A 23,453-nucleotide genomic window follows, 5' to 3' on the forward strand; every position below is an offset into this window, starting at 1 on the left:
TAAGATACTTTTTTTTTTTTTTGAGATAGAGTCTTGCTCTGTAGCCCAGGCTGGAGTGCAGTGGCACAATCTCAGCTCACTGCAACCTCTACCTCCCGGGTCTCGGTTCAAGCAGTTCTCCTGCCTCAGCCTCCCAAGTAGCTGGGATTACAGGAACGCGCCACCATGCCCAGCTAATTTTTGTATTTTTAGTGGAGACAGTGTTTCAGCATGTTGGCCAGACTGGTCTTGAACTCCTGACCTCGTGATCTGCTCACCTTGGCCTCCCAAAGTGCTAGGATTATAGGCGTGAGCCACCATGCCCAGCCTTAAGATGCTTTTTAGACATCCAATTGAAGTTGTCTAGTAGGCAGTTGGACATACAAATCTGGAATTCAGGTCTGGGCTAGAGAGAGAAATTTGGAAGTTGTCAGCATGTAGTTTATACTTAAAGCCATGAAACTGGATGCGATCACTAGGGAATAAGTGTAAACAAGGAAGAGAAGATGTGTCCCAGGACAGAGTGAGAAGTTGGGGAGAAAAGGAGGTGCTACCAAAGAAGACCAAGAACCAGCAGCAAACAAGAAAATATCCTGGTAGCCAAATTAAAAAAAAAAAAGTTTTAAGGAGAGAGCAATCACTTACTTGTCAGATGTTGCTGATACAACAATCAAGATGAAGACGGAGATTTAATGATTGCACTTAGTGTTACTGTAGTTTATGAGAACAGGTTTGGTAAGTTAGATTTGAGTGGTGGAGTTATTCCTAGAACACATCCTTTTCTTAGGAATTTAAACTCCATGGTTCAGGTGAATCTATGACTGTTAATCACACAACCATTTAACAAATATTTATTGAGTATTCCATCATTCTTTTGTTCTCTGTTGTACATGTTATAGATTTTTAAATTGTCTGCAAATCAAGATGCATATGCAAGTATACAAAAGAGTTTATATATTTGTAGGATGATATGTATATCATATGGAATGCCTATAATATGAAGTGGAAACACCTTAATTATTTTATTTTTTTCTTCTATATTTGGGAGCTTTTTAAAACTTAATTTTTATAGAAAAACTAAAAATCAACCCAAGTTCATAATTCTGAGATCTAAGTAGTTAATACCTAATTGTGATTATTGATTCCAAGAAATACAGGAGTTGAAAATGTAACGTTTAATTTCTCTGATGAAATTTATTTTGTTCTTCTTTATTAGAAATTCATTGAATTTGAAGACTCTCAAGAACAGGAAAAAAAGGACTTACAGACCCGAGTGGAATCTTTAGAATCTCAAACAAGACAACTTGAGCTCAAAGCAAAAAACTATGCTGACCAGAGTAAGTAAAACATTTCTTCTCATAAGTACACTAAAGACTGGGCTTGGCCAGGCGTGGTGGCTCATGCCTGTAATCCCAGCACTTTGGGAGGCCAAGGTGGGAGGATTACTTGAGGTCAGGAGTTCAAGACCAGCCTGGTCAACATGGTGAAACCCCATCTCTACTAAAAATACAAAAATTAGCTGGGCATCGTTGTGCGCACCTGTAATTCCAGCTACTTGGGAGGCTGAGGCATGAGAACCATTTGAACCTGGGAGGCGGAGGCTGCAGTGAGCCAAGATGGTGCCACTGGACTCCAGCCTCAGCAACAGAATGAAACTGTGTTCCCCCTCCCCACCCCCGCCAAAAAAAAAGAGTGGGCTCTAATGGTGCAATGACTCATCCTGAAATTTGACTAAGGTTCTAAATACAAACTTGGAATTGTCATCCCAGACTGGAGTGAGACCTAGGAACTAGGGTTAGTTCCTGTTTATTCACATTTTCACATGGTGCCCATGTATGCAGAAGTGACTAAACCTATCAGATTCAACTTCTTCGGTTTAGCTCTCAGCCTTTGTTTGCAGGTAACGTTATGCTGTGACCATTATGCAAGTGTGTGTGTGTGGATCATTTCCTCTAATTTTGACCAAGTACACGAAGTTCCATTTTTTCTGTTTTGCTTTGAAATGTAAAAATGTAAGATGAACTTACAGCTTTGAAGTATGTATTTAAGAATGACCTAAGCATGTAATTAGATACTAGAGAAAAAGTACTGAATCCTCTTTTTTGCTCCTTTTTAATGGAAAAGTGGGGCCATTTGGGGGAACAGAACTTCGTTTTTCAGAATCATTTTATTTTTAATATAATTTCATGTTTTCTTGGTTTTTAAAATTATTGTTTCAAACCTCAAGGATGATTTTCCCCTTTTGGCTAATAAAAACAGACCTAATTAAGTCAAAATTAGAAAAAAAAAAGGTGAGAAACTTTATGGCCTATTTTCATGTCTGATGTAGGTAAGCAGACAGTTCTCTGCCTTTCTTTCCCAGCATTGTAAACTTTCAGAATCCTAGGGAGCAAAGGATGGCCAGGTAGCTACTCTATCCACATTACTCATTAAGACTACATAGTGACACCAGCTATAAAGGTACAGCCATTCATGATGGAAAACCTTTGCCAGCAGTCTTGGAGCATGTGTGAGAACTGACTGTTCTCTCTCTAGTACTCTGGAAAGATGGAATAGAGCTAAATTAAAACCACTAGAAATCTGGAGTTCAAGTATTCTAGAATTCAAGGAGAGCTCAAGTGGCTATTAAGCAGATGTCCTAGAAGAGGGCCAGTGGATGTTTGGTAACAGAAGCCAACTTTAGCGAGACAAAATGAGCCATGTGTCATGCTTTGTGTTTTTAGACTTGTGGATACCCAGAGTTGTTGGATACCTTTGTTAACATTGAATACATTGAGTGACTTCTGTGATTTCTTCCACAGAAATTTGAGGTTGCCTGGGTGTGGTGGCTCACAGCTGTAATCCCAACACTTTGGGAGGTGAAGGTGGGAGGATTGCTTGAGCCTTGGAGTTTGAGACCAGCCTGAGCAGGATAGCGAGATCGTCTCTTTATGATAAAAAAAAAAATTAAGAAAACAAGGCCAGGTGCGATGATTCACACTTGTAATCCCAGCACTTTAGGAGGCTGAGGCGTGCAGATTGCTTGAGCTCAGGGGTTCGAGACCAGCCTGGGCAACATGGTGAAACCCCATCTCTACCAAAAACACAGAAATTAGCTGGGTATGGTGGTGCACACTTGTAGTCCCAGCTATTTGAGAGGCTGAGGTGGGAGGATCGCTTGAGCTTGGGAGGTGGAGGTTGCAGTGAGCTGAGATTGTGCCACTACGCTCCAGGCTGAGTGAGACCCTGTCTCAAAAGAAGAAAAAAATTTGAAGTCTTAGAGCACTGCATGATGTGACTCCACAGGGCATCCACTAATAGATATAGCACTGGAGTCGCATTACTATAAGTACCACTCATCTGGAGAAATGGTCTTGTGGCAATTGCAAGCTTTTGGTACATTTCAAGAGTTGAGCCTTTTCTGTTCAAGAAAGAAAATTTAACTATTGAATGTAATATTTAAATCCTAATTTGATCGTACTTTTTTAAAGATAGAGACAAGGCCAGGCATGGTGGCTCACGCCTGTAATCTCAGCACTTTGGGAGGCCGAGGCGGGCGAATCACCTGAGGTTAGGAGTTTGAGACCAGCCTTACCAACATGGAGAAACCCTGTCTCTACTGAAAATACAAAATTAGCTGGGCATGGTGGCACATGCCTGTAATCCCAGCTACTCCGGAGGCTGAGGCTGGAGAATCACTTGACCCCGGGAGGCGGAGGTTGCGGTGAGCCGAGATCACACCATTGCACTCAGCCTGGGTGACAAGAGCGAAGCTCTGTCTTAGATAGATAGATAGATAGATAGATAGATAGATAGATAGATAGATAGATAAATAGACAGACAGACAGACACAGAGACAAGATCTCATTATGTTGCCCATGCTGGTCTTACACTTCTGGGCTCCAAGGTGCTGGGATTTCAGACATGAACCACTATGCCTGGCCTGAAAGGATTAGATAATATTTTAGAACCAAACACTAAAGGCACAGTTGACAGACTCAGCCTACCTTTCATTGTTTTACGTATTAAGTTTTCTTGTTGATATCTGTAGGGTACCAAGTTTTCTTTCTGTTTTTTTGTTTTTGTTTTTGTTTTTGTTTTTGTTTTGTTTTTTTTTGTTTTTTTTGAGACGGAGTCTTGTTCTGTCACCCAGGCTGGAGTGCAGTGGTGTGATCTTGACTGACTGCAACCTCCGCCCCCTAGGGTCAAGCAATTCTTCTGCCTCAGCCTCCCAAGTAGCTGGGACTACAGGCATGCGCCACTATGCCTGGCTAATTTTTGTATTTTTAGTAGCGATGGCATTTCACCATGTTGGCCAGGCTTGTCTCAAACTCCCAACCTCAGGTGATTTACCTGCCTCAGCCTCCTAAAGTACTGGGATTACAGGCGTGAGCCACCGTGCCCAGCCTGGGTACCAAGTTTTCAATAAGAAATTATTATTATTTATTGAAACTGGATCTCAGTCTGTCAATCTGTCTAATGTGCAGTGGCAGGATCTCCGCTCACTGTGACTTATGCTTCCTGGGCTCAATCGATCCTCTAGCCTCAGCCTCCTGAGTAGCTGGGACTACGGTCATAAGCCACCATGCCTGGCTCATTTTTGTATTTTTTGTAGAAATAGGGTTTCACTATGTTGCCCAGGCTGGTCTTGAACTCCTGAGCTCAAAGCAGTCCACCAGCCTCAGCCTCCCAAAGTGCTGGCATTATAGGCATAAGCTACCTTGCCCAGCCTGAAAAAATTTTTTTTTTCTTTTTCTTTTTCTTTTTTTCTTTTCGAAATGAAGTCTTGCTCTGTCGCCCAGGCTGGAGTGCAGTGGTGCGATCTCAGCTCACTGCAACCTTCGCCTCCCAGGTTCAAGTGATTCTCCTGCCTCAGCCTCCCGAGTAGCTGGGATTACAGGCACCTGCCGTCACCCCCAGCTAATTTTTTGTATTTTTAGTAGAGACGGAGTTTCACTGTGTTAGCCAGAATGGTCTTGATCTCCTGACTTCGTGATCCACCCACCTCGGCCTCCCAAAGTGCTGGATCTTTTTCTTTTTTTCTTAGAGACAGAGTCTAGCTCTGTCTCCCAGACTGGAGTACAGTGACACGATCATAGCTGACTGCATCCTCAAACTCCCAGGCTCAAGTGATCCTCCCACCTCAGCCTCCCAAATAGCTGGAACTACAGGCATGAGCCACCATGCCTAGCTAATTTTAAAATTTTTTGTAGAGACCAGGTTTTGTTATGTTGTTCAGGCTCGTCTCGAACTCCTGGTCTCAAGTGATCCTTGCACCTTGGCCCCCCAAAGTGCTGGGATTACAGGTGTAAGCTACTGTGCTCGACCAGAATTGCTTTTTTGACTTAGAAAGGAATTCCTTGTCTAAAATCCTTTTATGCGTTAAGTACTTGTCTTCTGTGATTAGAGGAAGAATTACCTTGTACTTGAAATTGCATTTTTGATATCAAAGTACCTTTAAAATGTCTCACACTCAAAAAAGCAGAAGATAGTGCTTTTTTTCACAAAAGTATCTAAGTGGAGTGAATGACTATTTCACATATATTAGCCCTTTTATTACTCAATTAAAAAAATCTGTTTCCTGATCCTTTCTAGTAAATGTAAACAAAATATAGTGGTTTTTTTTCTTTTCTTTTTCTTTTTTTTTTTTTTTTTGAGATGGAGTCTGGCTTTTTTGCCCAGGCTAGAGTGCAATGGCATGATCTTGGCTCACTGCAACCTCCACCTCCCAGGTTCAAGCGATTTTCCTGCCTCAGCCTCCCGAGTATCTGGAATTACAGGCACCTGTCATTATGCCTGGCTAATTTTTGTGTATTTGTAGAGACAGGGTTTCACCATGTTGGCCAGGCTGGTCTTGAACTCCTGACCTCAGTTGATCCACCTGCCCTGGACTCTCAAAGTGCTGGGATTATAGGAATGAACCACTGTGACCAGCCTAGTGGTTTCTTAATTAAGGGAGATAATCAATTTAGGAGACTATTTGAGTATGTCAGTTTTTTTTTTTTTTCATTGCCCCAGATTTGTTATCCAGTCCAAAGAGTCATACCTTTTTTGGAATTGTCATATTCTGTGGTATCCGTCTTCTCATTCCTCTCTCCAAAAGCATTAATTATGTTTTCCATTTTAATTCGAAGACTTTATAAAAATTAGATCATTTAAAAATAATTGACAATACTCTAGGGAAGGGAGGAAGAAATTCTTTATCAAGTATTAGATGTGGTCTTGAGCTGAATTTGATCTAAAAACTTTATTTTTGTTATGAATATATTATCCTCCAAAGAATTTCTCCTCCTGGGAGTCTGCTCTTCCATTCCGAAATAAAGCTTACTGTATAAAGAACAATTAAGGAACTTACAAACTGTGGTTAATCAAAATTGACCATTCAGATGCACAAAGTTGATAACACAAAATCTTTTTCCATGAACTGAGTCATTTTTTGAGCTGGACTCTTGTTCTTTCGCCCAGACTGGAGTGCAATGGCACCATCTCGGCTCACTGCAACCTCTGCCTCCCGGGTTCAAGCGATTCTCCTGCCTCAGCCTCCTGAGTAGCTGGGATTACAGGCATGTACTACCACACTCTGCTAATTTTTGTATTTTTAGTAGAGATGGGGTTTCACCATATTGGCCAGGCTGGTCTCGAGCTCCTGACCTTGTGATCTGCCCACCTTGGCCTCCCAAAGTGTTGGGATTTCATGCGTGAGCCACCGCGCCTGGCCTGAGTCATCTTTTATTAATTAATGCTTTGGAACTTACTCACTTCTCCTGTTTTTGAGATCTTGCAGTCTTTTTCTCTTTTCTAGCAAATTGTTTTCCTTTCTCTTCTGTTATTTTTTTCTAAGCCTTAACTGGTGTAATATGAATTCTAAGTATATCTTAAATTTTCTTCGTAGTTTTTATTTTACCACACTTAAACATTCCCCCAGTTTTTCTGGGGGGAAATTATTTGACTGTTTTAAATTATTTGACTGTTTTTTCACTTTACCACTGTAGCTTTTTTTTTTTTTTAAATCTCCAATATGAATCAAAACTTCTTATTTTTAATTTAAAAAATTACTTATTTCTTAATTTTTTTGAGACATTCCAGCTCTATTGCCCAGGCTGGCATGCAGTGGTAGGATCATGGCTCACTGTAGCCTCAACCTCCCAGGCTCAAGCAGTACTCTCACCTCATCCCTGAGTAGCTGTGACTACAAGCGCATGCCATCACACGTGGCAAATTTTTTTTTTTTTTTTTTTTGAGACGGAGTCTTGCTCTGTCGCGCAGGCTGGAGTGCAGTGGTGCTATCTTGGCTCACTGCAAGCTCCGCCTCCCAGGTTCACGCCATTCTCCTGCTTCAGTCTCCCGAGTAGCTGGGACTACAGGCGCCCGCCACCACGCCTGGCTAATTTTTGCATTTTTTTAAAGTAGAGATGGGGTTTCGCCATGTTAGCCAGGCTGGTCTCGAACTCCTGACTTCAGGTGATCTGCCCACCTCGGCCTCCCAAAGTGCTGGGATTACATGCATGAGCCACTGTGCCCGGCCAAATTTTTGTATTTTTTGTAGAGCCAAGGTTTTGCCATGTTGCCCAGGCTGATCTCAAACTCATAGACTCAACAATCTGCCCACTTTGATCTCCCACATGTTGGGATTACAGGCATTAACCACTGCGCATAGTCTAAAAACTTCTTAGTTTTTAAAAAGGTGATGTAGGAAGTCATCTTTAAGTGTCATTAGTTCCCTATACTATTGGAAAACCAAGATTGGGAATGAGTGCTTTTTAAAAGACGAAAACAAATTTAAATAAATATTATGTCAGGAATTCATTAATTCTTGTTTGGTATAATAGAAAACAGATGATCTGGGCTATCTAATCTTAATATAACTGATTTTTTTTTTTTTTTTTTTTTTTGAGACAGAGTCTTGCTCTGTCACCCAGGCTGGAGTGCAGTGGCGCAATCTCAGCTCGCTGCAACTTCTGCCTCCCAGGTTCAAGCGATTCTTTCTGCCTCAGCCTGTTGAGTAGCTGGGACTTCAGGCGTGTGCCACCACACCTGGCTAATTTTTGTATTTTAGTAGAGATGGGGTTTCACCCCTATTGACCAGGCTGGTCTTGAACTCCTGACCTCAGGTGATACACCCGCCTTGGCCTCCCAAAGTGCTGGGACTACAGGCGTGAAGCAGCACACCCGGCCTGATTTTTTGTTTTTTAAATAAAATATGAGACCAGGCCCAGTAGCTCACACCTGTAATCCCAACACTTTGGGAGGCCGAGGTGGGTGGATCACTTGAGGTCAGGAGTTCAAGATCTGTCTGGCCAACATGGGGAAACCCATCTCTACTAAAAATACAAAAATTAGCTGGGCATGGTGGTGCTTGCCTGTAATACCAGCTACTTGGAAGACTGAGACAGGAAAATGCTTGACCCTGGGAGGCAGAGGTTGCAGTGAGCCAAAATCGAGCCACTGCCCTCCAGCCTGAGCAACAAAGCAAGACTCCATCTAAAACAAAAAAAGAAAATATGAATTTTGTGATAAAGTAAACGTAACCCAACATTTATTTTAAAATAAACATTTATTTAGGGCCACTGAGATGACTGTTGGCAGTATCTGTAGTGGGAGGAGAGGTGGATACAGTTTTTTTGCTGAGTGCCATTTGTTTGAGTGCTGGATGATAACTAACTGTACCTTTTCTAATTTTTGTGTTTATATTTGTACAGTGTGTTAGTGTCTTTAATTTTAAAAGACTGAGTTTGTCATTTCTCATGAACGGATTTTAGGGCACATATCCCTTTTAAAAAATAGCCACAATGAAAATTCAAGTTCTGCTCTGAAGACTACTTCCTTTGTTAAAAGGGGAAATTTTGGTTAAAGTTATTTGCTATTTGAGAAGCAAGAAAAAGTAAAGAAATAGGAACTGAATTAAAAGATACACTTTACAGCTTTTGATAGTGTGGAATCTATCACGTTGCATGATTTAACAATGTTGAGAAGTTGAGTCTATAATACATTTTTAAACAATTTTTGATCATGTTTGATTTTGGAGATTTCTGATTACTTTTCAAAATCTAAACCAATATAAGAAATATTTTTTACTTTTTCCAACATGAATAAAGGATTTTTTAAAAATGCTGTATATTATTCCTTATCTAGGAGTAGCAATAATACTTCCTGTTAATTAATATGAACTTAAGGAAGAGTCTGTAATCAATTTTGTGTGGAATAAGGAAGTTGTGAATTGAGAAAGCCTTATTGGCGCTTTTCAAGTGTGTAAGGAGTGTAATCAACTTTGCCATTCATAGTGTGACAGTAATAGGTCTTTGTCAGAAAATACTTTTTATATTCATTGTCTCTGTTGTGTGTTGTGTATTTCTATCTTGTACGCCAAATATTATCTAAAATTTGAGTCAAGCAAGTATAGATATTTTAATACAGTTGAAAATATTAAACTAGTCCAGTATGCCTAGCATTCTGCCTAGGTATGGTTGTGGTACACAAGAGTATAATATGGTCCTTGTGGTCAAAGAAATCGTAGTTTGGTGTGGGGAGGAAGAGGAAGATTATGTATATGGCCTACTAGTCTTTTTTCCCTATATATTATGTTTTTATATCATTGCAGTTAGAATGTATATTTAATTCGTGTCTTTTCCTTAACATTATCGTAAGTATTTTTCCTTGTTGTATAATCTTTATTATTATTTTTTATGTCCACATAAATCCACCATCCAGAAGCTATGCCATCTATTAATAATTTTTGTTTTCCCTGAGGACTATGCTTTAGTTTTTCCTCTAATGAGAATTATTTAATGGCCACTGCATTTTTTACCATTGCAACCCAGAAACAGAACAAACGTTGAAATGCAGCCATAACAACTAGTTTGAACCTTACCTGGTTGGCATATTTAAATTGTTTTTTTTCTTGATCCACGTTTTATACATGTATAGTGAATATATTATGCTCTATTGTAAGCTATCTCAAATCCTTTGTGGAATGAAGAGGTGACTCAGGGTAAAATAAATGTAAGAAACTTAAAAATACAAAAACCAAAAACTTCTGTTGGTTGGTTGGTCATTTTTCCTGGTATACTGAATCATATTGCAGTAAATATTTTTTTACATCTATAAGTTTTCCCTTCTGTTGGTAGTTTTCTTAGAATATATTTAAGGAAGTAGGTCAAGAAACTTTAGTGGTTCTTGGCATATAATAGTTTGGCCATTTCTAATGTGAATAGAATTGGAGAAGTAAGGGTTAGTAGCAAATTCCATTTTGCTTGTCATAACTTATGAATTTGAACCATTATTTACAACATACTAGCACACACAGCTGATATAGAATCATCTATTATTTGATTCTCTCTTAGGAAGCTTGTGTTACCCTCAGGCTTCTTGAATTTACAAGTTATTTTTCCCTGAGTATAGAGCCATTGCCTTTTGTGGAGAAGATGAAAAGATTTCGATGACAGTGAATTTTTTTTTTTTTTTTTTTTTTTTGAGTGGGTACTTCTTAATTTGGTGGCTATGTTTTTGGGGGGAGTACAATTTTTTTTTTTTTTTTTTTAAAGAGATGAGGGTCTAATTCCTGTGTTTAAGCAATCCTCCCACCTCAGCCCTCCTGAGTAGCTGAGATTACAGGCGCATGCCACTACACCCATGGCTGTGATTTTAAGCTATTGTATTTAGACTCTTCTTTAATTCCGCCCTTCCTTCTTTTAAATGAAAATTCATTTTTTTGAATTAAATGGAAAAATGTTGTTGGCACTGAAGTCAAATGTATTAGATCCTTATACTCTGATGTTTCTACCCTTTTCGTCCCCCATATAACATTCCTTTGCTTTTTACATCTTGTACCAAGATCTTAGTCTAATAAAATACCTTCAGGCCTTCACTTTGAAACATTAGTATGGGAAGGAAAACACTTCTTTTTTCTTGGTCATAAGAATAAACACTCCACTAGGTAGAAAGTTGGGGGAGATAGTAACATAAACAATAATATAATTTTTATTTTAAAGGAATAAATGGCTTAAAACAGACCTTCAACACAAGGTGGTGGTTGACAGATTAAGAGTTTTCACAGCACATAAACCATTTTAAAGTTGCCAGGTGTCATTTCATGTCAAAGTTAATATTTGAGAGAGCCTAAATATTTTCTGCCACTGTTTTTCAAATCACCTAAAAAAATACGTTTAGGCTTGCACAAAACTTTATCAGATCCTTTACTGTGCTTCATGATTAGCAATGAATGTTAGTATTTTGGAAAAACTGAATAATACTGTAATAGGACACTTTTTCCATTTTAGTTCTATCTTAATAGGCAATTCCGTCTACATAATTTTAAGAATGATAAAAGTAGATTACAATGATTTTATATATATATATATATTTTAATGATCATATGTATTTTTGTTGAAAGTATTTTTTTAATGAGGCAGCTTTAGGAGTTTGAATTATATCTTTTGGTTTTAAAAGAATGACTAGGAAGTTAATTACTTAGAAAGCTACTTTTAGTCTGTTTAATCAGAATCTAGTTTTTTGCAATATTAAGAATATATGTTTAATAAACAATAATAGCAGCTGTTTCTTATTTAGAGTCTCCATATGAGTGGGAAATTAGAAAATTAGGCACAAAATAGTTTTTGCAAACACTAACATTACTTCTGCTTCATTAGGTAATACTTGTGGTCTTTAGCTGTTTTATGTTTTATTATCTGTATTTGGGGTCTTTGATTTTTGTAGTCTAGTGTTGTCTATTGAGAACCTTAAAGTTGTAATTTATAATTAATATCTAGAACTGAAGGTATCAGAAAATTAAGTTTATGAGTAAGAGTTAAAGGATGTTTGGTGATTTGCTTAGAAAACAGGGAAAATATGAATAATTTGATTATTCCTTCAAACATATAAAGAGATGGGTAAGGAGTATAGCAAGCTGTTTGTCTGTTATTTTGGAACATAAAGTGAGAGAAAATGAATTTTTTGGCTTTGGTTGGTCATGAGGAAGTATTTCTTGGCCATGAGGGTGATACACAGGAATATGTGCAGAGGTAAAACGTGGACTGTCCCTACATAGAGACTTCAGGTAGGAGAAGCATCAACTTTGTTGTGGATGTCTTAGATAACATCTTCAAGACAGGGATCTGTCGGATCACTAGAAGTTTCTACCGCTGGAATTCTTTGAAGTTATCCTACTGTGTTTTGAGAATATAATCATTGATTCATGGTAGCTTTAAAATATGTGTTATTTCACATTGTGTCATTGATTAATAATATATAATACCTGAAAATTTTTTGAAGTTGAGAGACATGGTAAAGGACTTAGTTGGTGAGGAGAGGTTATTACTGTTTTGATGTGGTTGTCTGAGATTTCTTTGCTCTTAAGTCGGCCTTGCTTACCTGTTAGGACTTCCGATGCTAAATTGTTCAAGGAGAAGTTTCTGAAAGACCACATGTCAGTCTTCTGAGGCCCAGCAACAGTTGGACTATCTGCCTTCCAGGAACAGTAAAAACTGATGATTCCTTTTGAGAAGGCAAATAATGAGTTGGATATGGCATTCTAGCAGGTCTGTTTCTCTTTCTTCCCCCCGTAGGCCTATCAGCAGTCTGATGGGGCAGAAGACAACAGAGATGGAAGGTGTTCCAAACTTGGCAAAGGCCATCAATCTCAGGAGGTAAGCTCTGATTTTGAGCCGGCAGAGCAGGTGGCTCTTCCTGCCTTAATCTTATCCTCTTGCTTTTTGGAAAGATGGATTGAAAGAGCGCTCAAAATGAGGCTGAAGTATCTCCATTCATTATTATAAAGGGGAAATTTAGGATTTGTCTTTTGATAGTTCTTTTTTCTTGCCCCCTCACCTTTTTTTCTTTTTAGGTAACATGATTTGCCTTTTTTTTTTTTTTTTTTTAACTCCCCAGAAAATTAGCAATTTTAAAAATGACAGTTACTTGTCAGTTGTTTTGGGATAGGTAGGATGAACAGAATCTTGTTTATTTCCAGTTAATCTCGGCTTGGAGCTAGTTTTGATGAGTAACATGACAAGGATTTAGAATTTTCCCTGAGATCGTTTTGAAGTTTAGGTTTACGTGGAACTATTAAACATGAATTGATCTTTTAATATACTTCAAATGGAATGCAACAGTATAGGTATAGGTTAACTTCATGGTACTTGAGGCTTTTGAGGATGTCTATAGTCCTTGCCCAGGTGGACTTTTCTTTCCTGCTTTCTCCTTCCCTTCTGCTTCCTTTACTTTTCCCTTTACCTGATTCCTTAGTGGCATTCGGGACTTTAAAGAAATGGCTCTTCCACGTGTTAAAATGATTTCTCAAAAATGTTTATACTACCTTATGGGACTTAGGCCTTGAGTAAGCTGAGTTCATTGGATATGTTGTTGTACTGAGTTATTGTAAGTATTTTCAGAAAAGAGAGGTTCTGAATTTGTATTATTTGATCTCGGTGTATGTGTTTATATTTTCTATGTATTATATGATCAATTATATATGATCTTTGTATTATATGATTTATATTATAAGTACCTACAAAGATAATACTAAAATTTAGAATCACAGTATAGGTAAAGAAAACATGAAATACAGAAAGTCATAAAACAGTTTCTGTTCAGGTTCTTGCTGTAGGTGTTAGGCAGGAGAGAATATACCACCAGAATAGCATTCAGAAAATCATTTATAATAACGGACGTAAACTATCCTTTTTTTTTTTTTTTTTTTTTTGAGACGGACTCTTGCTGTGTCACCAGGCTGGAGTGCAGTGGCGCAATCTTGGCTCACTGCAGCCCCCACATCCTGGGTTCTAGCGATTCCCCTGCCTCAGCCTCCCTAGTAGCTAGGACTACAGGCGTGTGCCACCATGCCCGGCTAATTTTTTGTATTTTAGTAGGGAGGGGGTTTCACCGTGTTGGCCAGGATGATCTTGATCTCAGGGTTTCACTATGTTGACTAGGATGGTCTTGATCTCCTGACCTCATGATCTGCCTGCCTTGGCCTCCCAAAGTGCTGGGATTACAGGTGTGAGCCATGGCACCTGGTCTTTTTTTTTTTTTGAGACAGAGTCTCACTCCATCACCCAGCCTGGAGTGCAATGGCATGCTCTCGGCTCACTGCAGCCTCCGCTTTCTGGGTTCAAGCAATTCTCCTGTCTCAGCCTCCCGAGTAGCCAAAGTAAACTATTCTTAAAACATAATGGGGACTGGAGGCAATGGCTCACGCCTATAATCTCAGTATTTTGGAAAGCCGAGGAGGGAGGAGTGCTTGAGACCAGGATTTCAAGACCAGCCTGGGCAACATAGTGAGACTTTGTCTCTACAGAAAATAAAAAAATTATCTTGGCCTGGTGGCACATGCCTATAGTGCCAACTGCTTGGAAGGATCACTTGAGCCTGGAGGATTGCTTCAGCCCAGGAAGTGAAGGCTGCAGTAAGCTGTGATTGTGCCATTGCACTCCAGCCTGGGAAACAGAACGAGACCCTGTCTTGAGGGGGAAAAAAAAAAAAAGCATAATGGGGTAGCATACCTTTGAGAATTTGGATTGCTGACTTTTAAGAGGATTTTAGTACATGTTTATAAGCTGATACATGTTAAGCTAACTGTAGTTGCTATAGCGAACTAGCCACAAAAATTATATATAATGACTCAAATGTTATTTCCTGCTTATGTAAAGTTTAAAAAGTGGATGTTTCAGATAAGTGGGTGGCTTTTGTAGAGACAGGGGCATTTTCCACTTTATAGCTTCTAAGTTTGTCTTACCTGCATTAAGTTGGAGGAAGGGTAAAGGGCATGGAGCATCATGTGTGGAGGGTTTTTACTGGACCAGGTCTAGGAGTAGCACACATCACTTTTACTACTACTTGATAGGCTATAACTCAGTCAGAGGCTACCTGCAGGGGCTGGGATGGATAGCCTAGCTATTTGTCCAAGCAAAAGAAGAAAAGTGTTTTGGTTAACGTCTGGCCAGTCTTTGCCTCAGCTTAACAGCCTTAGTAGGGGCCATTAGTGTGTTATTTTGCCCAAGTGTTGAGGCAAAGGAATGATTGTACCTAAGGCTTAGCAACCATCTGCCTATTCTTTCTCCTGTGAATTATCTGAGGAAGATACTCATTTCATTAAATGTCCTTCTCTTATAGCATAAATGTTGAGATTTTCTTTTTGACCCCTTACCATTTGACTTTATTCTTTAAAAAATAGGTTATTAAATTAAGAAGTAATTTCCTTATGCTTGCGTTAAGGGATAGGTTTCAAATGACCCTTTTAAAAATTGAAATCCAGGCTGGGCGTGGTGGTTTGTGCCTGTAATTCTAGCACTTTGGGAGCCAGGAGGATCGCTTGAGCCCAGGAGTTCATAACCAGGCTGGGCAAAAATAGCAAGACACTCTCTCTTTTTAAAAATAAAATGGAAAATTGAAATCTAATTCACATATCATAAAATCCACCATTTTATTTTATTTATTTATATATATATATTTTTTGAGATGGAATTTTGTTCTAGTTGCCCAGGCTGGAGTGCAATGGTGTGAACTTGGCTCACTGCAACCTCCGCCTCCCAGATTCAAGCAATTCTCCTGCCTCAGCCTCCCAAGTAGCTGGGATTACAGGTGCCTGCCACCATGCCCAGCAAATTTTTTTGTGTTTTTAGTGGAGATGGGGTTTCAGCATGTTGGCCAGGCTGGTCTCGAACTCCTGATCTCAGGTGATCCGTCCGCCTCGGCCTCCCAAAGTGTTGGGATTACAGGCGTGAACCACTGCACCCGGCCAAAATTCACCATTTTGAAGTGTACAATTCAGCAGTTTTTAGTACAATTTTCAAGGTTGTACAACCACCACCACTAATTCCAGAACATTTCTATGACCCCAAAAAGAACCACCCCCTCATACCTGTTACACTTACTCCTGCTTTTCTGCTTCCCCCTAGTCCCTGAAAACCACTAATCTAATTTTTGTCTCTCTAGATTTGCCTGTTCTGGACATTTCTTTCTTTCTTTTTTTTTTTTTTTTTTGAGCCGGAGTCTTGCTCTGTCACCCAGACTGGAGTGCAGTGGTGTGATCCTTGGCTCACTGCAAGCTCCGCCTCCCGGGTTCAAGGGATTCCTCGTGCTTCAGCCTCCTGAGTAGCTGGGACTACAGGCACCCGCCACAACGCCCAGCTAATTTTTTTTTTGTATTTTTAGTAGAGATGAGGTTTCACTGTGTTAGCCAGGATGATCTCAATCTCCTGACCTCGTGATCCGCCCGCCTTGGTCTCCCAAAGTCCCGAGATTACAGGCGTGAGCCACTGTGCCCAGCTGGGACATTTCATAATAATAGACTCATACAATATATGGTCTTTTGTGACTGGCTTCTTTCACCTAGCATAAAGGTTCATTAATGTTGTAGCATGTGTCAAGTACTTCCTTCCTTTTCATAACTGAATAATATTCTTTTATGGGATACCCTCCACTCCTGTTTCAATTGCCCATATATCCTACCAGAGCTAGAAACAACCAAAACTCTAACTTTGCTATCTGAAACTCTGTAGTAATATAGTTTTGAAGAGTTGAGTATAATGAAAAACCACTTTGGGAAGATATTCCTTGGGTTTCCTCTTGGCATCTTGACTTGTTTAGTTCCTAGTTCATAAATGGGTAAGTAGATAACTTAATGTTTGAACCATCTTTACAGTGCTGTGGTTGCAGGAGTCGGTAGTATATTAGTCATCTTGTTTTATTTGTATAATTAGCTATCAGTGACACATCTGAATATAACTAAGCAGAATGATAAACCTGTTTGATTTTAATGGGAAAGATAAATGAATTAGTTAAGGGCCTTGAGTAAGTAGACTGAGATGAACAGGCTCTAATTTACTCATCTACTGGAGTGGAGAGAAAGATGGAAGTGGATAATACTTATGCTAGAGGATAATATTTACGTTTAATTTATGTAGATATTTTTACCCTGAGATAATTTGTCTGCTTTTATTTTTTAAAATTCCATTTTATTATTATTATTTTATTTATTTATTTATTTGTTTGTTTATTTTTGAGATGGAGTCTAGCTCTGTCACCCAGGCTGGAGTGCAATGGCACGATCTTGGCTCACTGTAACCTCCGCCTCCCAGGTTTAAGCAGTTCTCATGTCTCAGCCTCCCAAATAGCTGGGTTTACAGGCATGTGCCACCATGTCCGGTTGATTTTTGTTTTTAGTAGAGACAGGATTTCCCCATGTTGGCCAGGCTGGTCTCAAACTCCTGACCTCAGGTGATCCACCCACCTTGGCCTCCCAAAGTGCTGGGATTACAGGTGTGAGCCACCATGCCTGGCCTGCTTTTATTTTAGATGTTGCAAAATTCAGTGTTTTGCCTGTTATGTAACAGGTTACAGACAAAATACATTTATATAAAAAGCTGAGACAGAGGTTAATTTAAGTATACTTTATGATTTATTTTGTATCAAAAACTTAGCGAAAAGATAGACGTCATCAGTACACCATTTTTTTTTTTTTTTTTTTTTTGAGATGGAGTCCCATCCTGTGGCCTAGGCTGGAGTGCAGTGGCACAGTCTTGGCTCACTGCAACCTCCACCTCCCAGATTCAAACGATCCTCCTGCCTCAGCCTCCCAAGTAGCTGAGATTACAGGCATGCACCACCATGCCCAGCTAAATTTTTCTGTATTTTTAGTAGAGATGGGGTTTCGCCATTTTGACCAGGCTGGTCTTGAACTCCTGACCTCAGAAGATATGCCCTCCTCGGCTTCCCAAAGTGCTGGGATTACAGGCATGAGCCACTGCGCCCGACCAGCATACAAGTTTCTAGTATGCAACAGTAGGTTGAAAATATCTTAACATACCACTTTTTGTGCATTAAAAACATGAAATTTTGTGTGTGAAAGAGATGGTAAATGTTTAAGGCCTGTACTTTTAAGACCTTTAGCTCTTATGAAAATAACAGGCATAAACTATGGTAATCTAGACAATGGAATATTAGTCAGTGCTAAAAAGAATTAAACTATTCGTCCAGGAAAAGATGTGGAGTAGGTTGTGTGTAGTGGCTCACGCCTGTAATCCCAGCACTTCGAGAGGCGGAGGCGGGTGGATCTCCTGAGGTCAGGAGTTCGAGACTAGCCTGGCAAACATGGCAAAACTCTGTGTCTACTAAAATACAAAAATTAGCCAGACATGGTGGTGGGTGCCTGTAGTCCCAGCTACTCGGAAGGCTGAGGCACAAGAATTGCTTGAACCTGGCAGGCGGAGGTTGCAGTGAGCTGAGATCATGCCACTACACTCCAGCCTGGGAGAAAGAGCAAGACTGTGTCTCAAAAACAAAAACAAAAAGATATGGAGGAACCTCAAATGCATATTACTAAGTGAAAGAAGCCAATCTGAAAAGGCTAGGTACTATATGATTCCAACTATACGACATTCTGGAAAAGGCAAAACTATGGAGACAGTGAAAAGATAATTGATTGTCAAGGTTTGGGAGATGGTAGGGAGGATGAATAGGTGGAGCACAGAGGATTTTTAAGGCAGTGAACGTATTTTGTTTGATACTGTAATGGTGGTTACATGTCATATTTTCGTCAAAAGCTGTAGAGTATACAACACCAAGAGTGTACCCTAATGTAACTGATACACTTTGGGTGATAAGCATGTGTCAGTGTAGGGTCATCGATTGTAACAAGTATACCACTCTGATTCTAGATGTTGATGGTAGGGGAGGTGGCCTGTGTAGGGGGTCTGCAAATATGTGGAAATTTTCTGTACTTTTATTCAATTTTGCTGTGACCCTAAAAGTGCTCTAAACATGAAGTCTATTAAAAAAAATTAACAGAAGGGACAAGTCATCTGTAACTCCAGGTAGTTTGCATGTGCTTAATGCCCTTTTTCTGTGATAAATGGTTGCTATTAAATAAAAAAAATAGATATGTATGTATATTATTTATATGAGGTTAGTAAATATAACCATTTCACCTTTTGAAAGAGATGGTTAGAGAATGGATTGATAGTTTATCAAATGTTATTTTGAGGCAAAAGTAAGACTGTGACGCCAAATGGAAGTAAATTTAGCAAAAAGTAACCCTGATGGGTTAGAAAGCTGTGAATGGAGGCTGAAGGAATTAATGATAGAAATAATTCAAAATGCTTAAGGAGAACAAAATGATTACTAGAATTTTAAGGAATTTTTATGGATGAACCTAAGCTAATGTGAACAATGGTCATATTCTTTAGCTAAATATTGGAAATCTCCCAAAATTAGTGGTATATTGTGGTATGTGTTTCCTTCCCACAAGCCTTTTTTTTTTTTTGGAGACAGAGTTTCGCTCTTGTTGCCCAGGCTGGAGTGCAGTGTTGCCATCTCAGCTCACTGCAACCTCCACCTCCCAGGTTCAAGTGATTCTCCTGCCTCAGGCTTCCGAGTAGCTAGGATTACAGGCTTGACCACCATGCCCAGCTAATTTTTGTATTATTAGTAGAGACGGAGTTTCACCACGTTGGCCAGGCTGGTCTGAAACTTCTGACCTCAGGTGATCTGCCTGCCTTGGCCTCCCAAAGTGCTGGGATTACAGGTTTGAGCCACTGCTCCTGGCCTAATCTCACTATTAGGTGGTATACATTTGACAACAAAGCAATGCAAACAGACATTGATTAGGAAGCTGACATAGAATCAGTCAGGACCTGATTTTGTTTTGTGGCATTATAATGTTTTGTTCTGTAAGGTATACACCCAGCTTTCTGACCAAGTCAGTTGACAAATGCCTTGTATAAAAACTTCTCTCAGCTGGGCGCGGTGGCTCACGCCTGTAATCCCAGCACTTTGGGAGGCCGAGGTGGGCGAATCACGAGGTCAGGAGATTGAGACCATCCTAACCAACATGGTAAAACCCCATCTCTACTAAAAATACAAAAATTAGTTGGGTGTGGTGGTGCGCACCTATAGTCCGAGCTACTCAGAGAGGCTGAGGCAGGAGAATCGCTTCAACCAGGGAGGCGGAGGTTGCAGTGAGCCGAGATCGCGCCATTGCACTCCAGCCTGGGACAGAGCGAGACTCTGTCTCAAGGAGAAAAAAAAAGCTTCTCTCTGAGGTTTACCTAATGGTATTAGTCAGCTAGGGCTGCCATAACAAAATATTACAGACTGGGTGGCTTCAATAGCAGAAATTTATTTCTTACAGTCTGGAGGCTGGAAATCTGAGATCCATGGTACAAGCAGATTTGGTTTCTCCTGAGGCCTTTCTCCTTAGCTTGCAGGTGGCTGCCTTATCTCTGTGTCCTAACATGGCCTTTTCCCTATCTCTTGCTGTTATAAGGATACCAGCCCTGTTGGATCAGGGCCAACCCTAATGACCTCATTCAACCTTAATTACCTACCTTCTTCTGCCTTAAAAAAAAAAAAAAAAAGACAGAGTCCCACTGTCGCTCAGACTGGAGTGCATTGGTGCAATCTCAGCTCACAGCAGCCTCTGTCTCCCAGATTCAAGCGATCCTCCTGCCTCAACCTCCCGAGTAGCTGGGATTACTGCTATTTGCCATGATGCCTGGCTAATTTTTGTATTTTTAGTAGAGATGGGGTTTCACCATGTTGGCCAGGCTGGTCTCGAACTCCTGCTCTGGTAATCCACCTGCCTCGGCCTCCCAAAGTGCTGGGATTACAGGTATGAGCCACTGCGCCCGGCCCTTAATTATCTTCTTAAAGGCTCTATTCCCCAGATGCAGTCATATTGGGAGCTAGAGCTTCAACCTAAGAATTTGTGGGGTGAGGGAGGACAATTCAGTCCGTAACAGTCAGGTCAGGAAATAAGAGTTCTCCGTGGGGATGGGGAGCAAAGAGTGTTGTGACTTGACAATCAGATCCAGAAAAGTCTTATAGACCATTGTAAGACTTTTTTTTTTCCTTTTTAGAATGAGATCAGAAGCATTGAAGTTTTGAGTGGTTGGTCACTATTTGATTCCATCTCTATTTTGAGAATATAGGAAACAAAGACTAAGTAGAGAAACTAGTCAGGAGACCAGGATTATTATTGTAATAACCTAAGCAAGAGATGATGTCTTGGGTCAAGGTGAGAGTGATGAAGGTGGTAAAAAGTGGTGAGATTCTGTTTGTTTGTTTGTGTTTTGAGACGGAGTCTCACTCTGTCGCCAGGCTGGAGTTGCAGTGGCACAGTCTTGGCTCACTGCAACCTCTGCCTCCTGGGTTCAAGCAATTCTCCTGCTTCAGCCTCCCAAGCAGCTGGGATTACAGACGTGCGCCACCACGCCCAGCTCGTTTTTGTGTTTTTAGTAGAGATAGAGTTTCACCATGGTGGCCAGGATGGTCTCGATCTCTTGACCTCGTGATCCGCTCGCCTTGGCCTCCTAAAGTGCTGGGATTACAGGCGTGAGCCACTGTGCCCGGCGATTCTGACTTATTTTGAAACATAGAATAAACAGAATTTGCTGATAGACTGGATAAGTGATACGAGGGAAAGAGAAAAGCAAAAGGATGACTGCAAGATTTTTGCCTGATTAAGAAGACTGTGTGAAAGAGCAGCTTTGGGGGAGACAGTCCAGTTTTGTGGCTTTGTAGACATCTTATTGTTTTGTGGCATCATATTGTTTTGTATTTTTTACTTTCAGCAATATATATTCAACATCCTTCCAATTCAGTTCTAGGCACTGTTTTGTGTCAGTACCTACAGATATATACTGCATTTCTTTTGACAGGTATCTCTAATTAATTTTTTTACTTGAAAAACACAGTTTTGGCCGGGCGCTGTGGCTCACGCCTGTAATCCCAGCACTTTGGGAGGCTGAGGCGGGTGGGTCACCTGAGGTCAGGAGTTTGAGACTAGCCTGGCCAACATGGTGAAACCCCATCGCTACTAAAAATACAAAAATTAGTCAGGCATGGTGGCACGTGCCTGGAATCCCAGCTACTTGGTAGGCTGAGGTATGAGAATCACTTGAACCCAGGAGGCAGAGGTTGCAGTGAGCCAAGATCATGCCACTGCATCCCAGCCTGGGTGACAGAGCAAGACTCTATCTCAAACAAACAAACAAAAAAACACATGTTTGTAAGACATGACTTTACAGTGTCATGTTTACAGACACTGTAAAGGAAATACTTTACAAATATTAACTCGCTTAATCCTAATAATCAACTTCGATGTACTGTTACTATTCCTCATTTACAAGTAAGGACACTTAGGCCCAGAGAAGTTAACTTTCCCAAAGTTGCATAACAAAGAAGTAGCAAAGCCACTGCATTGTACTCTATCACTGTACTCTTGTCACAGTTCGCTTATCCAATCTCCTAATCACAAATTTGAGAGTGGTTCCAATTTGGAGGTTATAAGATATGTTGCATAGGACACCCATTTTAATATCTTCAGGCATTGGTGCAAGTGTCTGTTGAACAAATAAGAATAGTTATTCTGGGCTGGGCGTGGTGGCTCACACCTGTAATCCTAGCACTTTGGGAGGCTGAGGTGGATGGATCACTTGCGGTCAGGAGTTCGAGACCAGCCTGGACAACATAGTGAAACCCTATCTCTATTAAAAATAGAAAAAATTAGCTGAGCGTGGTGGTGTGTGCTTGTCTGTAGTCCCAGGTACTCGAGAGGCTGAGGCACGAGAATTGCTTGATCCCAGGAGGCAGAGGTTGCAGTGAGCCGGGTACTCCAGCCTGGGCCATGGAGTGAGACTTTGTCTTTTTATTAAAAAAAAAAAAAAATACTGTATCAAAGCTTCAAGGAAGGACATTATCTCGTTCTTTTTTCCTTTGAGACAGTGTTTCCCCTCTGTCGCCCATGCTGGAGTGCTATGATGATGCAATCATGGCTCACTACAACCCCTGCCTCCCGGGCTCAAGCGATTCTCATGCCTCAGCCTCCTGAGTAGCTGGAATTACAGGTGCATGCCATCACACCTGGCTAATTTTTGTATTTTTGGTAGAGATGGGGTTTTGCCACATTTGCCAGACTAGTCTCAAACTCCTGGCCTCAAGTGATATGCCCACCTCGGCCTCCCAAAGTGCTGGGAGGTCTGCCTGCCTTGGCCTCCCAAAGTGCTGGGATTACAGGCCATGAGCCACTGTATCCAGCCTCGTTCTTCTCTTTTTCTTTCTTTCTTTTCAAGATGGAGTCTGGCTCTGTTACCCAGGCTGGAGTGCAGCGGTGCAATCTCAGCTCGCTGCAATCTCCGCCTCCCAGGTTCAAGCAGTTCTCCTACCTCAGCATCCTGAGTGGTTGGGATTACAGGTGCATCCCCCCCCCACACCCAGCTAAGTTTTGTATTTTTAGTAGAGATGGGGTTTCACCATGTTGACCAGGCTGTTCTCGAACTTCTGACCTTGTGATCCGCCCACCTCGGCCTCCCAAAGTGCTGGGATTACAGGCGTGAGCCACCACATTTTCTTTATGTAGTCTGTTTGGTAACATTTTTGTTCTCTCTCTGAGAATACTAAAGTCAGAGCAACAAAGGTTGTTTGTTATGGTTCCGAATAGTTTGTTTAAATCCCATTCTACTTGAATTCATAGCCGTTGTTGGATAACATAAGGAAGAATGAGT

General features: G+C 40.5%; 1 protein-coding gene across 5 annotated transcripts in view; it reads left to right on the top strand.

Moving 5' to 3' along the window:
- SPAG9 (sperm associated antigen 9) overlaps nt 1-23,453 on the top strand; it is a 163,073-nt gene that overhangs the window by 38,776 nt on the left and 100,844 nt on the right. For 4 of the 5 annotated variants that reach the window (XM_073004939.1, XM_008011451.3, XM_008011452.3 and 1 more), the window contains exon 2: nt 1,196-1,316. In XM_073004939.1, the coding sequence (XP_072861040.1) occupies nt 1,196-1,316 (121 nt within the window). Of the gene's footprint in view, nt 1-1,195; nt 1,317-12,563; nt 12,600-23,453 lie in introns of those variants that run through there. The other variant, XM_073004941.1, reaches the window with a different exon arrangement.

The sequence above is a fragment of the Chlorocebus sabaeus genome, chromosome 16 (assembly GCF_047675955.1).
Source record: "Chlorocebus sabaeus isolate Y175 chromosome 16, mChlSab1.0.hap1, whole genome shotgun sequence".
In the NCBI taxonomy this organism is placed as follows: Eukaryota; Metazoa; Chordata; class Mammalia; order Primates; family Cercopithecidae; genus Chlorocebus; species Chlorocebus sabaeus.